This window comes from Armigeres subalbatus, chromosome 2, assembly GCF_024139115.2.
Source record: "Armigeres subalbatus isolate Guangzhou_Male chromosome 2, GZ_Asu_2, whole genome shotgun sequence".
NCBI classification, from domain to species: Eukaryota; Metazoa; Arthropoda; class Insecta; order Diptera; family Culicidae; genus Armigeres; species Armigeres subalbatus.
Genome location: NC_085140.1, coordinates 228,259,182 through 228,277,077, shown reverse-complemented (window position 1 = coordinate 228,277,077; position 17,896 = coordinate 228,259,182). Strand labels below are relative to the sequence as shown.

Genomic DNA, 17,896 nt, shown 5'->3' with positions numbered 1-17,896 from the left:
AAGGGGTATGACGTCATATGCGCGTGTGCACGGTCAAAAAAGCGACTCTGCCATGCTTTCGCTCATCTATAGATTCTACTATGTATCTATATACGCTACTCGTCACTGAGTGGCGACGATACCGTCGTTTCTTTCTGTTTTGTTAAACCTGCTACACTGTTTTGAAAATTTCACCATGAAATCGAGAAAATCACGTATTTCGCAAATTTATGGAAATGTTGGTGTTTTAGAAGAAAGTAGTGGTAAGGAATGAAGTATGAGATGAAAAGATTATCTACAGCACTTAGTAACTAAGTAACATAACATAACATAACTGTTATGAAATTTCGATTCTACTATCACTGAACCAACGCCATCTCTTGCATTGAACGTTTTACTGGTACCTTATTGCCACTTAGGGCCGATGCCCACGTAGCGGTTTTTCAACGCTACGTGCACGCAGCCATAAAATAACGCTGGTGCGCATCGGCGTGGTGACGCTGCGTTACCGCTTTTTCCCGGTGCACACCTGCGTCCTTTTGACGCCACGTGCACTCTGCGTTGAAATGACGCTACGTGGGCATCGAGCCTTATTGCTTCGAACTGTTTTGGTATGCAAGATATTGTGCGGCCTCGTTTGGCCATGGATAGCTCCATTGGTGGCGTGCTTGCTCGCGTCCGCACCTGCTGGTTGTCCGATGATGAAAAAGGGCCAGTCATGGTCTTCTGTTGGCTGATCGAACATCATGAAATCTTTAGTTATACGGGAGAAGCTTCCATCTGTCAACTAAACACACACAACAGTTGAACTGCCCATTTTGCAACATATATTTTACCTTCACATTCCCCTTCTTCTCTCATCAAAAATAAGAAGAAAAAAATCCATTAGAATGAGTTCTGTGTGTAACATGCGTACTACTACACGAAAATAAATTTTCATAATGAATGTATTCACCAGAACACATACATTTTTGCCATTGTGATTTCTCAATGTAATACATATATAACTGGAATGAAAGCTATGCGGTACTGCATTACATAATCATAACATGAAACTTATACATTTCATGTCAATGAATTATTGGCAGTGGCTGATTTTCTACCCGCCGCAGCCACATCCAGGCGCTATAGTAGGGGAATTGGGGGGAATATGAACACCATAAGCAATTTTGTTATTTTTTACTTTTAGGCTCTGTCTCATTTCCCGAATTAAATTTAATTTTACTTAAAACTGACAGTTCAAAAATTTAAAAATTACCCGGCCATAAGAATGGCTGCGTGCTACCCAGCAATTCCAATAAGACATCGATCAAGAATGATTCGATATCTGTCAAAAGTAATCCTGCTCATCCGGCAGGGTTATTCGATAATTACTGAACTGTCACTTTTAAGTTTAATTTGAGTTTAATTATCCAATTGAGACAGACCCTTAGAATCAATTTAGTACATAATTAGTGTCACACAATCAAAATAGGATTAATTGTTCATGAAGTACGATGCCTAATTGTATGATATAAAGCATAAAATATTGATTTTTATCTTATTTCAAAAGTCATCCTCGATGGATGCAATCTCAAACATGTGGGTAAAATGAACATATAGTGGGGGTAGTATGGACATACACAGTGGGGGTAAAATGAACATACCAAGGGGGTAATACGAACAGATACTGGGGGTAAAATGAACACTATTTAAAATTATTGTCTTAGCAGTGTTAGATAACTGGTTTTAATATGCTTATTATACAGCTCATGTGTCATAAGGGATATTTTGGATGTAATTAGCCATGAAATTATACCCCTCCCTAATAGCTATATTTGAAGGAAAAAGTTCAAAGTGTAGGGAGTGAGGACTTATATAATCGTCTCATATAAAATTTAGGGAAGGGTAATAAAAAACTTTAGTGTAACATTACCATGGCCTTTATTCATTCATAAAATTTAAATAACAATAACAATTCATTAGTCAAACGAAATTTAAAAAAAACAGTTCTGTCAATCAGTGTATACTACGAATAGTAGATAATCAATTAAATACACAAGCGGCAAACCAACATATCATCTTTGCTGCAATCGGCATGGAACCATAGCAAACAGTGCAGGCACTTGATCCATCCAAAACCGTCGACCGATCTGGAAAAGCAAGCACCGCATAGTTCACATAAGGTGTCTTCGAGTATTTCCTCAGACTGATCCTTCTTAGTTCGTTTTTTCGATGATTTTTTGCCCTTAGTAATCGATTTTATAGCTTTTGCTGCTTAAGATGTGGCTAATCCTTGTTGATATTCATCTGTAGTTATTTCGACTGCCTTTTCCGATTTGCGCTTCCGCTTCGTTACCCTAGGAAAAGACATTTTTGGCAAAGGTAAAATTTGCGCCGGTGTTACATCAAACGATGAGACCGGAGAAATTTCGCAAGCCGGGTCTTCATCGACGAGCTCTGGATCCTGAGATGAAACGGTAATGAATGTTGAGTTTACAGAAGTGTCACACACCGGTGTAACCAAATCTGCATCAGCTTCTTCTATATTTGCTTGAATCATTGAAAGCCCATCTGGATCAGCTTGGCTCCTAGTAAGACCAGTTGCGTTGGCCGAATCAACCGGAATTGCAACATGTTGCACTGTAGATGCGTCAACTATCATCGGGTTCGTTACAGTAATCAACGTAACAGTTACAGTTTCTGGTTGATCTGTAACTTCTGAGGGGGCAAAGTCCTGGTCGCTGAAGATTTGCCTGTTAAACGGCCAAATTCCAGTCTTCCGAAAACCGCTTACTGCCACACTAGCAGAAGCGGCTTTTAGAAGAGCTTCTCCCATCAGTTCAGAGACATCGTAAAGGGTGATTACTCGTCCCGGAAAACGGCGCATGATGCTTCTCTGATGCTTGTGCGTAGTAGGATTTGAAAGGCCCCATGAACGCCACATCTAATGGCTGCATTTTGTTGCTGCAGTGGGGTGGTAACACGAGAATGTCGATGAAATTTGCACGAGCTCTTGCAGAAAACGTCAAATTTTTCGTATGGGAGCTGTGGCCGTCTATTATGAGGAGCGCAGGATTTTCCTTCGATGGGCTGACGTGTACGATGAAGTGATCCAACCAATCAAGAAGGATTTCACTGTTCACGTAGCCGGATGGATTGCAGCAAAACTTTGTTCCATTCGGTGCTCCGAACACGGTGCATGCGAACACGGGGGAAAATCATAAACGGTGGAAGATGTTGTCCTGTAGCCGACATGCACATTATGGCCGTAGTCAGTACTCTTTCGCTAGAGGTGATTGATCCTACTTGTTTCTTGCCCTTCATAGTATCAACCTTGAGCTTTTCGGTGGTACCTGTTAAAATATGAACGTGTTTTTTACGCAGTAACAAAATTAAAAAAAACACCGACTTACCGTACCGATTTCAGTCTCGTCAGCGTTAAATATGCGTGACGCCGGGAACTGCGTCTTTTGAAATGTTCTTTAGAGAAGATCAAAAAAGGCATTTTTCGATGGTTTATTAAACCCTCCTGCACGAGCCGCAGATATTGCTTCCGGCTTCCGGAAAGAAAGTATCGGATTATGTTTCAGAAAAGCATCCAACCAGTTTCTTCCTGCCATTTTGCGTTTGTGATTGAACGGATGCTGCAGTGAGTTTTTCTCGGCTAGTTCGTAAGCCAGCTTCTGCACGTCTCGCATCGTAACCCCGTAGAACCTGGACTCCAAATCTAACAAATGTTGTACCAGTTCAGTTTCCTGGCTTTCCGTAAAGACGACCTTTTTCGACCCCAAGGGAGTGATTCTTGAAATCTGGTACATTTTTGCAGCAGCTCGTACCGAGACACCACAATCAACCGCACGCTTTGCCTCCAGCATTTGGTTTTCCGTTCAACTCTGCCTCTCGGTTTTTCGTTTGTAAACACGTGGCATCTGAAGATAAAATGAATCTGTGTTATTAAATGTTTCACGGTGTTCATATTACCCCCATCAATAGCTGTTCATTTTACCCCCAACTCAACAACTTGAATACTAAATACTAATATAGGAAGTATTTGTTATTTAAAAAACTTACTGTTCACGTTATATCCTTAAAAATAGCTCAGATTGCATGGTTTAACACACTTTGAATGTTATTTCACTTGGAAGGTGCACAAAAACCTTACTTTCTGTCAGTAAAATTTTACATTACGCGTATTACCGGCTGGCTGTATTGTGTTTTTGTTTATTTTTTTCACGTTTGACAGTTCTCGATCGCTGTAGGGTGATTCAAATAGTTAGAAATACATAGACAGAAGGGTGCTGCTATATTTTGTACCGAATTAAACCAATATTTTCGTAATACGATAACCTGTTTATATTACCCCCCTGTTCATTTTACCCACAATTCCCCTATATGCGCAAAATAGCCAGCAAAAGTTAACCGCCAGAAGTTTGTATGGCGAAAGACATCTAACGCTGGTTTTCTCAAAATTAGAAAAAATTAAAAAACTTTTCATGAAAAACTATTTGGTACCGGTTATGAGGGATGGTATCCGCTACTACGCAACTTGTTTCAGTCGCTAAAATCACTTTGTGAAAAGAACTCAAAACTTTATTCTGAATTTCAGTTATTTTAACAGCGATTCTTATCCTGTTAATGTATTGACAATATACCGATATGTCTTTAGTGCTGCAATTGTTCATAACTTTGTAATTGATTATTTCATTGGTAGTGTTCTTTTCGCCATTGTCATACCATGTAAAAGTAATCCTATTTGTTTCGTAAAGACCATAGATAGATTTCTGAAGTGATTCTTAGAGAAACCTTTTTTTTATATTTTATAGTTTAATTAACACTTGAGCATGTGCCCTGTTGTATTTTGTACAACACTATCCAAAAAACATCGGTCCCGGTACACAGCACGAGTCTGCCTGAGCGTTCCAGCCTGGAACTTCCAGGACCACGTGAGTGCTGAACGATTAATAGAAAGGCACTTGAGACAGATTCTATCTTGAAGAATTTAAAGTGAAAATCACTTTTCACTTCAAGAAAAAACGTGTGGAATTTTTATGTGCAACTTTGTATATTTTTTTAATTTAATTCTCGCGCTTCATAGGGGCGTAACTGTATAGATCGATTTCTCTTTTTCTTTTTATTATTGTACCGAATTGCGCTAGTTTGTCGATGATTTAATGGTTTGGTGTGATAGAGGATGATTGTATCTTGCACCAGAATCAATAATCACGATTGTAGCTTTTGAAACAAATGGCGCCACAACATTTAAAGTAAAATTATTTTCCTTGTATGGACAAATCATCCGTTCTCATCACGACTACGCATCGCATCAATATGAAAGCTAGGTCAATTTTTAGATTTTTTGTACCGACGACTTGTTTTACAGTTCTAAACAATAAAAGAGATTTCATTACACCTCCATACTAAATTCTAGTATTCCTTTTGGCTATGTATAAGTTTCCTTTTAACCTGCGCTTAATAGGGAAGCGTCATAATCAGTATAATGAAAACATTAATTTCCTCATACTAATTTGCATGCAAACTTGAAACGGCTTGTACTATATCAGTGTTTATCCAAATCAGCTCAAATTTTCGGAGGACACTCAGAACATGATACAGAACAAATATTTTATCACTAATACTTGAAACATTCGGAACTGCCCTCCCCTCGGATATGTAATCTTGATGCGATGGGTGGGCTTACGCCATTAGCACTGAGATGCCAATCAAAGACATATCCTGTCGTGGTAGTATCACATGTTGACTATTTTTGTTTGGTGCCGCGTCACATATCTGGAATTGGCGCACTGATTTAACGCATGTGCATGTGATCTAACGGACATCGTGTCTTGGAGGCTTGAATGGTAGTGCAGTCAGGCAGAGGCCTTTTTCATCAGTGATAATGATGTGAGTTCTCTTTTTTTCGGCAATACTTCCCTGTAATGATGAGTCGTAGCCACGCTTATATTTAGCTAGCCAGGCATTTATTGACATTTGTAGGGAACTGACTGCTTGATTCACTGAGTAGAAGTTTTTTTTAACTAGGAACGTGGTGTCAGTCTTATTTTGTTATGTCTCACTTCGAAGAGCCATAACAAAAAATACTACACATTATAATGATGGTATATGATACCTTGACAAAAGAATGACAATAAAATAAACTAAATGTACGAACAGTTTCCACATTTTACAAGACATAGCTTACATTGAGTTTGATAGTATCACAGATAACAGATATTGAGGCTGGCATCCAATACGTGTGTAAACATCCGCAACCGTTAATTCAAATGTATTTCAAATTGAGACCGCGTTTGGTAATCGATTGGAGATGGCGCAAGGATCATTGTTATTGAAAACGCAGCCCGAATGCGGCTATCAAATGCATTGGCTGCGTTCGACGGTTGTTAATCAGCTGCGTCCGTATATACTGCCTTAATCAGTTGAGTAGATGGCAGTAGTGGGCCAACGTATATCAATTCAAAAGTTTAAACAGGAGTTCAAATCCCGCTCGAAGAAAGTAAAAAAATATGTTCCATTTCAAATATGAAAATACAATAATGATATAATATGAAAAAAAGAACTATGTAGAAAAATAATTAGAAAAAATGCCATTAAAAAACTTTTTTTCTTATTTTTAAAATCAACCATTTATTCTGCATTTCGGATGCTGAATAAATGCTACTCAGCAAAATCTCTACTTTATCGATAAAGTAGGATTGAGCACTTAAGCAGCAATATATTGGGCCAAAACCTGCATTAAAATAGCATTAAAGGCGACTATAGGGCTTATTGGCATTTAATGTTTTGCAGTAAAGGCGCATATAATGCTACTTAAATGCTTTATATAATGATTACTAATTACCTGTTCCGTGTACGGCTGACAAACTGCTTCGAATGGAATTATGCTACAGTATCATCAAAGGCCTGCTGCAGAGGTTTCTGCTCTATTCAGAGTCCCGCCAGTAAACCTTCATAAATTTAAAAAAATATATATTACCTTCCTTGCTTTAAAAATTGATTATATATGTGTATTGTATATACCTGTGACATTATATGTGTAAGTGTTGTGTATATGCATATCAACCGATCAAAACTTGTTGATCCGACTGAGAGCGTTAAACATAAATTGAAAACATGCCAGTTTTAATACAAATAATTACAATGTGCGAGATTTTCTGTTAAGTGCGGGACAATCCAGGTAATGAATAAAAGTTGATAGAGTTCATTAGTACACGTCGGTTCGGTCGTAGAAGCGAGATCATCAGTATGCAGTAGCCACCTGCATTGTGTTAGTTTTTTCTTCGTCGCGGGACCATAAGGTAAAAAAGTTTTTGAATTAGTGTTCGTTTAAAAGTAGAACGGTCTCAAGGCCACGGATTTTTGTTCTGCTTCGTGCGATAAATTATTCAAATAATAATAATAAGAAGAAGAAGAAGAATAATAAAGTGCGCGATCGGACGTGTTTGTTTAAAACAGAACGGTCTCGAGATCACGGAATTTTTGTTCTACTTTGTGCGGTCAGTAATGGAACTAATTAGTGCGCGATAGCCAAACTACACGTTTACCAAGACGAACCCCGCTACATGCCCTACCCCATATATCCAACATCCCAGTGATTTCTCGTGGAAGTGCAGATGACTCGTCGGCTTCCATCAAAGCGAGTATCACGTCAACATTTTCCTACCCATTCCTTAATTGACCTGCATTCTGACACGGCCGGCGCTGGTATTGCATTACTTTTGGGTCACCAGTTGTTGATTCCCTGTGTAATTACAGCTGACCTGGCAACAACGGCGGGCGGTCAATCATGCTCATGCTGATGCTAGTGAAAGGCAAAAATAGTACTTGAAACATTTGTAACTTTATACAGATACTAAGCTCTCAGATATAACGCGATTTCATCGAGACTTCTGATATCTACGGACAGGTAACAAAAGTTTTGAATCTTTTCGAGTAAAATTAAATTGATTGGTACTAGCAAGGATAGTTTAAGTACGCGTTTATTGATGGAACTTTTGGCATCATGAGAGAGATGCAGAGCCGGATTTAGCCGGAAGGGGGGCCCGGGACCAACAGGTTGTGGGGGCCCCAAAATGTACTAAAAAGGTTAGTTTTGGTACATAAAAATTGTGGGGGCCCGGGACCACGGATAAACCGCCTCCTTCCCCTAAATCCGGCCCTGGAGAGATGTATCACAAGTTTTGTATCTTAATCGGACTCGCTGTATCACTGATGATGCTCGCAAAGCTCTGTGGTGGAATTCAACTGTTTCATTTTACTAACTTATGTTTTTTGTTGGATAGCGATGTTAAATGTTAATGTTATTTATATCTGTGGAAATAGTCGGATCGTTTATTGTTTGCTAAATCTGATTAAAATTGATCATTATTAATTGGCAATTAAAAGTGAGGTTAAGTAACGGTTAAGTAAAAACATAACGCTTTCTTATCACTTCAATTCAATTATAAGAATCAAAGCAGGGTATTCATTTTAAAGCATTTTCTTCCATTTTAATCACAAGAAACATTGCGTATAACTCATCAATCATTAATTTATCGAATGACGATCCTTCGTTTTTAACCTCACTTTTATCTGCCAATTATCTTGAAGATAAATCGTCCAGCTCAAACCTTTGTAAGGGTATGTGGCGGGACCATCATCAAAGTCACAAGTATTTCTTCTGGTCCTATGTTTGACAAAATTGTTTCTACAATTTTTTAGAAGAATAATTATTTATATCAGGTACTTATAATAATTTGTGTTTGCTTGTTTCAATTTATTCAGAAGTATGTGTCAATGTGCGGGTGATAATTGAAAAAAATATTAAATTGACTTTTTGGATAATGATGTTAAACAATTAATTGCATTGTCCTAATATCTGTTTTCCATTTGCTTTTAATTTTCAGCGGCAAAAAAGTTGGATGTGGGAACACCAGGGCAATCCACGCCTGTTCGCCGAAGTCGACGACGTTCGATGACAAGATCGCCATCTCCAACAAAAACCGAAGTAACCCACTTAGAAAGCGTGAGTGAAGAGGTGGAACAAGCTGAAACGATAGATCCAACGAGTGCACGCAAAAAACGTAGAACAAGTACAGCCACTAAATCGCCATCTCCGACCAGGACAACGGAACCAAAGCATTTGGAAGTGTTAAACGAAGAGCTTGACGTTACGGACAAAACTTCGAACCCGACAACACCGAAGAAACAGACTGATGGGGATACTAACACTGACAAAAAACAAGTAACGCCACAGAAACCTGATTCTACACCCTCAAAACAAGCCACCAGCCCGGTTGTCACTCCTGTGAAGATAACTCCAACACCAAAGCAATCAGGCACACCTAAAAGTACGACAAACCCAGTCGTAACACCAGCAAAAACGCCTGATGGTCAGCCATCTGATCAAGTTACACCCAAGAAATCAGCTTCCGAAACACAGTCTGACGTTTCAAAAGATTCCAAGTCACCTGCTAAGGACGAGAGTAACAAGACAGGGGAGACTGAATCGAAGGAGGATATAAAAGCAGATGAAGAGCAAGTACGTTATACTACATAGAGTACTTTCATGATCTTTGAGAATGCTACAATAATATTAACTTTATTAGGTTAAGTAGTTATTATGCTGTGCTGCACGTTTTTACCTTTTCCTTCCCCCAACATTTTTCAAAGATTTCAATATGAAGGATCACCTTTAAGAAAAATGCTAAAAAAAAGTTATTTAGCATAGATAAAATTAGTGGAAAACGAAAAAATGATTGTAAATCTATAGTTACTTGATAGATTGCAGTGCAGATCTATTTTGTTTCCTTATTCCTTAATCCTTATTCCTTCCTCCTCCTTATTGTTTTCAATAGTTTCGTCGTTTAATCACAGCATTTATTATACAAGCAATCTAATGAAACCAAAAATATGTGCTAAATATTGCTTTATGTTGTTGAAACAATTCAATGACAGTTGGAAGATGCAAAATTTAATGAAGCTTTTACAGATACCATGGGAAGAAAAGGGTCAACTGTTATTTAACAAAATTATCATATGTATTTTCTAAGACGATAACGAATACGATCGTGGCGATTCCTCAACCCTTATCTGCCTGTTCAATAAATTCAATTCCTATTTAGGCTGATAAAATATCAAAATTTTCCATTGACTTTTATGGCGTTGAACAGGTAAAAAGTGAGTTTTCGACACGCCACTGGAATATGTCGGTTCAATAACATTACCTAGAAAACCATTCTCAAAGAATTCGCTCCTCAAAAGACTATTCTCGAAAACATATTATTCCGCAGAAAACCATTTCAAAATTTGTTTGCTCTTTCTATAAATAAAGAAGATTCTTATTCATAGATACAATACCTAAGTAAAATATTTCAATCAGTGGACTATATACTTATTTGCCTTAATCCCGGCAAATTCGTGATTTGAATGAAGGCGTCAGCTATATACACACAAAACTAAAAGTATGCTCTTTTTGGGGATAAGTATGCGCTTTTGCGGGTGAATGGAACTACCCACAAAAGGAGTAAAACTTGATGCATAAAAAGCATGAGTGTCACATTTTTCCTGTTTCTATGCATAAAGCTAACATTTGTGAATAAAAGATAGTCATAATTGTGCATAATATTCATTCCTTTTTGTGTGTAGTCCCATTGAAAAGGGGGGCTTCCATACCTATTTCTTCATAACTCATTATGGAAAGGAGGGCTCCCATGCAAATGAAGCATAAATTTCTGCATAACTCGAGAACTAAACAGAGAATAAATCATTTTTAGGCGAAACAAAGTTCGTCGGGTCTGCTAGTGACCTAATAATTCAATTGAAATCAAGGATGTTAACGATCATTCAGTAATTTGCGTTCGATCATTTAGTAGTTTGTCAATAACACATTCCAGAAGCGGAATTTCAAAATATGTTGTATGGTGGACTTCTAGTGTGAAGGTTTTTCTACAACTCTGCCTAATGGTTCGTTATTAGAATTCAACTAATAACGAAGTAAGAGCGCTAGTTGCAGTAATTTAAACTAAATGATTGGAATTTTGTTATCATTTAGTCTAAGTTACTGAAACTATAGCTATAACTCCGTTACTAGTGGAATTCAAACAACAAACCATTAGGCAGAGTTGTACAAAAACCTTCGTACTAAAAGTCCACCATACAACATATTTTGAAATTCAGCTTCTGGAATGTGTTATTGACAAACTACTAAATGATCGAACCCAAATTACTGAATGATCGTTAACATCCTTGATTGAAATTTGTGTATGATTCAATTATTGACATATTTTATTGTATTACATAATGTGCTTTTAAGTTCATCATTCAAGCTTGTTTGATAGGGCACGAAATGTACGCGGTATTAGGCATATTCATAAGTTAAATGTCGAACACTATTTTCTTCATTTTTCATGAGTTGTAGGTTGAAGTACAAAATATACTTTCCCTTCAAATGTGTTTCATATTAAGCAAAGCGACATAGTTTTCAAGAGTGATTGTTACAAATCAAATTTTTTTAACTTTCGGGGACTCGCGCCGTTGTAAAAAGTACAACACTTTCGAAAAAAGCACGCTTATCGTTCACAACAGAAGCGGGACTGCATGAGCGGTCCAGGACCAAGCGAGTCCCGGAAGGTTAATAGCGAATTTATTGTACACACGTCTTTAACGTCCTAAACCCCTCCTCCACACGAAGGGGCCCTCCTTAGCCGTGCGGTAAGACGCGCGGCTACAAAGCAAGACCATGCTGAGGGTGGCTGGGTTCGATTCCCAGTGCCGGTCTAGGCAATTTTCGGATTGGAAATTGTCTCGATTTCCCTGGGCATAAAAGTATCATCGTGCTAGCCTCATGATATACGAATGCAAAAATGGTAACTTGGCTTAGAAACCTCGCAGTTAATAACTGTGGAAGTGCTTAATGAACACTAAGCTGCGAGGCGGCTCTGTCCCAGTGAGAGGATGTAATGCCAATAAGAAGAAGAAGACGTCCTTAAACCCACGCTAATAGGGCATTTCACGGTACCTGTTAATATAGTATCTATAGGTCACTGCACGGAAAAATCTGTTTTTCTTTCGTTCTTCATACATTTTGACGTTTACTGGCCTTGTTGTTTTCTAATATTTTTTTTGCAGCGAGAAAGAGACAAAGCAGTCCGTGGAGTGTCCTATATACATACAAATGAGTTTTTATCTGTCTGACCCTTATAGACTCGGAAACTACTGAACCGATCAGCGTGAAAATTTGTATGCAGAAGTTTTTGTGGTCGGGGAAGGTGCTTAAGATGGTTCGAGACGTTCCTATACAAATGGAACACCAATTTATTCATAACTCGAAAACTAATCTGTTTTAGGTGAAACAAAGTTCTTAGAGTCTGCTAGTACAATATATTAAAAAAAATCTTCCTTAATCTATACCAAAGAGCAACTATAAATAACCGGCGCCTGCATCCTACCCATCTTCGGGTTTTCCACGAAAGACTGGATCACATAAGGCTGAACACGAAAGGTTGAAAAAGATAAAATCTCACTTAAGGCTGAAATCACAAAAGGCTTTACATTTAACAGAATTTACATTTAACGTTAATAGGGGCACAAACTGAAATGATCCGCAACGCAACCTTCTTGCGACTTCTTGTTGTCTTTCAATTTTTATATGGAATTCTAATTTTTTAGTCTATACAGCTAAACATGTTGAGGTAACATTGAAAGGAACAATACTTTGTTGTTCTTGGTTCTTGTATTTGGTTTTTGATTCTTGCCAAGATTACTTTCTTATTTTTATTGTTTATTCTTCTCTCTTATTCATTCTTCTTTTCCCTTCTCCCTTCTCCATTTTTTTCCTTTTTTTTATTCAATGTTTTCATTTTTTTCCTTCTTTCTTCCTCAACCCTTCCTAGTTCCTGTTTCTTTCTTGCTTCTTTTTCTACCTTTCTTCTTAGTTCATCCCCCATAGTTCTTCCTTGTTCCTATTTCCTTCTTCTTTCCTCTGCCTTCCTTGTTCCTTCTTTATTCTTCTTACTCTTTTTTTCTGGTTTCTTCCACCATAATTTTTTTTGTTCTTCTTCTTCCTTCTTCATTCATTCCTTAGTATTTCTTAGTTCTTCCTTTTCCTTGTTTTTCTTCTTTCTTCCTCCTTTTATTTCCTTGATTTTCCTCCCTTTCTGTCTTCTTTCCTCTATCTTATTCCTTTTTCTAGTTTCTTCTTCCCTTTTCTCTATTCTTTCTTTATTCTACCTTGTTCCTTCTTTTTTCCTTTTCTTTCTTTCGTCCTTTCTTCTTTTTGCCTTTCTCGTACAACAAAGTTGTACCGAAAGGCTATCATTTCACTTCAAGAACGAACTTTTTATAGAAGGCCCGGAGACCCTTAGTGTTATATACCAATGTATGTGTGTATGTGTGTGCGTATGTATGCACACAAAAGCTAAGAAGAACTTTAGACAACTTTTCATATAGTAATCCTTGACCGAACTATATAAGCGCCGTATAAGGTTGGTGTCTTAACTAAATACGAGAAAGGCAGTATCACTACTCGGTGAATTAAGTTTTCTTTTATTATTTCTTTCTCGTCCCTTGTTTCTAAATCTTTCTTTCTTCTTTCGTTCTGTTTTCTTTTTTCGTTATTTTCCTTCCTTTTTCCATTTTTCTTTTTTCTTTCTTTTACCTTCTTCCTTTTTTCTTCGTTCTTGTTCCTTCTTCATTCTTCCATCTTTATCCTTTCTTCTTGTCTTCCTTCTTCCTTGTTTCTTCTTGCTTCATAATTATGGCTTCTTCCATCTTTATCTTACTTTTTCCTTCTTCTTTCTTCTATGTTTTTTCTTTAATCTTTCATCTTTTTTTCCTTCTCCCTTCTTCCGTCTTCTCTCTTCCTTCTTCCATTTTCTCCCTTCTTCAATTTCCTTCTGTCTTCCTTCTTCCTTGTTTCTTCTTGCTTCATCATTATTCCTTCTTCCATCTTTATCTTACTTTTTCCTTCTTCCTTTTTCTATGTTCTGTCTTCCATCGTTCATCTTTTTTCCTTCTCCCATCTTCTTTCTCTCTTCTTCCTTCTTCTTCCCTCCTTCCTTCTTTGTGCAATTTTTAATTCTTTATTCTTTATTCTTTATTTTCTATTCTTTATTCTTTTTTATTTGTTCTTTATTTTTTATTCTTCATTCTTTATTTTTTATTTCTCAATGAATCGCCTGCTTTGAACGTGCTTATAGCGGCACACTAGGAGTTAACTTTCTGAAATCAGTATGGCGAAAGGCATCTAAGGTTCGATTTCTCAAAATTAAGCACCCTAATCGAAAACATATTTGGTAGGCGTAGTAGCGGACACCATCCTTCATAACCGGTACTAAATAGTTTTTCATGAAAAGTTCCTAATTTCGAGAAAACCCGCGTTAGATGTCTTTCGCCATACAAATTTCTGGCTGTTAACTCATGTTGGCTATTTGCGCATATACGATAGCGCCTGAATGTGGAAGCGGCGGGTAGAAAATCAGCCACTGCCAATAATTCATTCTTTATTTTTTATTATTTATTCTTCTTTATTCTTTATTCATCATTCTGTATTCCTTATTCGTCATTCTCTATTCTTTATTCATTATTCTTTAAGTTTAGTCATTCAGTCTCAACATAGTTGGTACAACATATCGTATGGTTGGGATTAATTTCATCCCATCAATTTCAGCCTTCCGATACATTTGAGCCTTCTGATACTTTCAGCCTTTTGAGACTTTCAGCCTTTCGGGATTTCAGTTTTTTGAGTTCAGCCTTATGTGTTTCAGCCTTTCGTAGGACACCCCCATCTTCCGTCCACGCCGAGGTGTCGCACACTATCTGATATTCCAACAGAATTTCCTGGAAGCGTAGTCAGTTATGCTTGACCAAGTGTATGCGGGGTAAAAAAAGAGAATAATTTATTCGCGTGCTTTATTCTAGGCAAACCCTTGCGTTGCAAGAATTTGTTATGGACAAATTTACCATATACCAAAAAATGCGTTTTCAAAAGAAGGAATCATCTGCTTATTAGCCTTATTCCGGAAATGCATGGGTTCCTACTTGGTCCCTCAATCAGCCGTATTACAACAATTATATTGCATGACACATCTAACTCATTTAAACAAATGATTTCATACAGAACAACATTATATCATATAGGCTTCCCCATGTATAATATTATTGTATACCCCAAGGTCTAGCGAAAATGTTCCATAAGAAAACAAGAAAATGAAATGATTTTCATCTAGGTATATATTTTATGTTTTCTAAGAAGTGGCACATTTTGGGGATCGGTTTTTTTGGAGAGTAGTATATTATCGAATATGACAACATATAACAAAGCTATACTGCCGCGATTCGCATAAGAGTCCTATGTCGATTTTTCACTATTTTGATTCTCTTTTAGAAATAAGCTTAAAATGAACTCATCTTAAAAAACTGATAAAATAATCGGGTTTGTTCTAGACATTTGAAAATCAAAACTCATCTGTGTTGTCACATCTTGCTATTTATCCGCATAACAGTCACATTCCAGATTTTGACACACTTTTGCACCAAAAATAAATACCATTATGGTCCATTAAATAGTTACGTAGCAATGTATATAAATAAAGAATATTATGCCAAATTGTCAAAAAGATTGCAGATTTTATCATTTATTAGATTTTTTTGTATTTTTTTCAACGGCATATTTCTCAAGTTGAAGAAAACTAAAAAGAGACTTTTATGCGAATAGGGGCAGTATATTTCTATATCAATATACCAACTTATTGTATTCATTTATTTGCAGAACACAGATGAAGCTTCAAAAGCGGTAAAACGCAAATCTTCTTCGCCGGCGAAAGAGTCTCCCAGCAAAACTCCGCGCACCAAACCATCGCAAACCGACATAGAGTTTGTTGCGGAGGAAAATGAACCCGAAATCGATAACAGCAAAGTTTTGCTCAGTTGGTGTAAGTATATGCTACAGTTTTGATGTTTTGGACAAAGTTTTATACAAACCCGGCAACGTTTAGGCGGTACTAAACCCATTTGAAGTTTATATTGAAAATGCATGGAGAAATATCGGACATAACGGGGTTGGTGGTCACATGCCTACAGTTTCTGCTTCAAACGCAGCAGGTCGTGGGTTCAAACTCCAACTTTGTTTCTTTCCAAACATCGTTTGAACAACACATCACATCGCGAAACAAAGGAATACGACACCAATGAATTATTGGCAGTGGCTGATTTTCTACCCGCCGCTTCCACATCCAGACGCTATCGTAGGGGAACTGTTCCGATCTCCATCTCATCGCTAAACAAAGAAATGCGGCACCATTCGTCGCTTCTTTTTGACAACATGCTGAAAAAAAATCACAAAAATAATAAACAAACCAAATTCCTTTCCATTGCTTTGTTTTTGATGGGATGGAAATAGGAGCTATAAGATGAAGTGCCGAACCATTCCCCTATATGCGCAAATAGCCAGCATGAGTTAACCGCCAGAAATTTGTATGGCGAAAGACATCTAACGCGGGTTTTCTGAAAATGAATCGCCTGCTTTGAGCGTGCTTACAGCGGCACACTAGGAGTTAACTTTCTGAAATCAGTATGGCGAAAGGCATCTAAGGTTCGATTTCTCAAAATTAGGAACCTTAATCGAAAATATATTTGGTAGGCGTAGTGGCGGACACCATCCTTCATAACCGGTACCAAATAGTTTTTCATGAAAAGTTCCTAATTTTGAGAAAACTAGCGTTAGATGTCTTTCGCCATACCAATTTCGAGCGGTTAACTCATGCTGGTTATTTTCACATATACGATAGCACCTGAATGTAGAAGCGGAGGGTAGAAAATTAGCCACTGCCAATAATTCATTAGGAACTTTTCATGAAAAACGGTTATGGAGGGTAGTGTCCGCTACTACGCCTACCAAATATTTTTTCGATGAGGGTGCTTAATGAATTATTGGCAGTGGCTGATTTTCTACCCGCCGTTGCCACATCTAGGCGCTATAGTATATGCGCAAAATAGCCAGCATGAGTTAACCGCCAGAAATTTGTATGGCGAAAGACATCTAACGCGGGTTTTCTCAAAATTAGGAACTTTTCATGAAAAACTATTTGGTACCGGTTATGAAGGGTGGTGTCCGCTACTACGCCTACCAAATATTTTTTCGATTAGGGTGGCTAATTTTGAGAAATCGAACCTTAGATGCCTTTCGCCATACTGATTTCAGAAAGTTAACTCCTAGTGTGCCGCTGTAAGCACGTTCAAAGCAGTCGATTCATTTTGAGAAATCGAACCTTAGATGCCTTCCGCCATACTGATTACATACTCATAGTGTGCCGCTGTAAGTACGCTCAAAGCAGGCATTTCTTAGCTTCTTTTTGTCAACACTGCTGAAAAAAGTCACAAAAATAAGAAGTAAAACAAATACCTTTCCATTTCTTTGTTTTTTATGGGATGAACATCGGAACCATGTGATGAAATTCAGGAACAGTATTTCTCAAAATCTAACGGGTGGCCACTCAATAGCGGGAATGGAAAAAATGGCTCGTGAAGAAAACTACAAAGAAGTACAGTTCAATCTGTTATATATTATATAAAGAGTTGATCTTAGTCTTCAAACTTAGATTAAAGAATAATAGCATATGGTCCGCGGTCCGCCGTGCGGCGTAGTTTAATCTTGCTGGTATCATATGATTGCTGGACGGGTGTCATTTCCGGATGCTGCTTCTGATTATATTGATGATGTACGTCGTGCCGTTGGCCTTCCAATCCAATTACCTTTGTACACAATAGAGCTCAGTAGACCAAAAATCCTTTAACAGTTTTCGAAACTATTAAAAGCTTAAAATTGTCCACCGTGTACTTTTCCCACAATCTTTTTTCGCATAAAAGAATTGTACAATGCGCGCTGGCTGATGTCTATATTTTGCATATATGCTCTAGAAGTTTATGTTAAAGTTTATGTGAT

The 17,896-nt window shown here is 37.6% G+C and overlaps 1 protein-coding gene across 2 annotated transcripts in view; it reads left to right on the top strand.

Annotated features, from left to right (window-relative positions):
• The window catches only part of LOC134211833 (heterogeneous nuclear ribonucleoprotein U-like protein 2), a 59,594-nt gene that overhangs the window by 11,106 nt on the left and 30,592 nt on the right, over nt 1-17,896 (top strand). For both annotated transcript variants that reach the window (XR_009979113.1, XM_062689123.1), the window contains exons 2-3: nt 8,862-9,496; nt 15,725-15,887. Coding sequence is in view for 1 of the 2 variants with exons in the window: in XM_062689123.1 (XP_062545107.1) it covers nt 8,862-9,496; nt 15,725-15,887 (798 nt within the window). In the remaining variant the exon portion in view is untranslated. The remainder of the gene's footprint in view (nt 1-8,861; nt 9,497-15,724; nt 15,888-17,896) is intronic.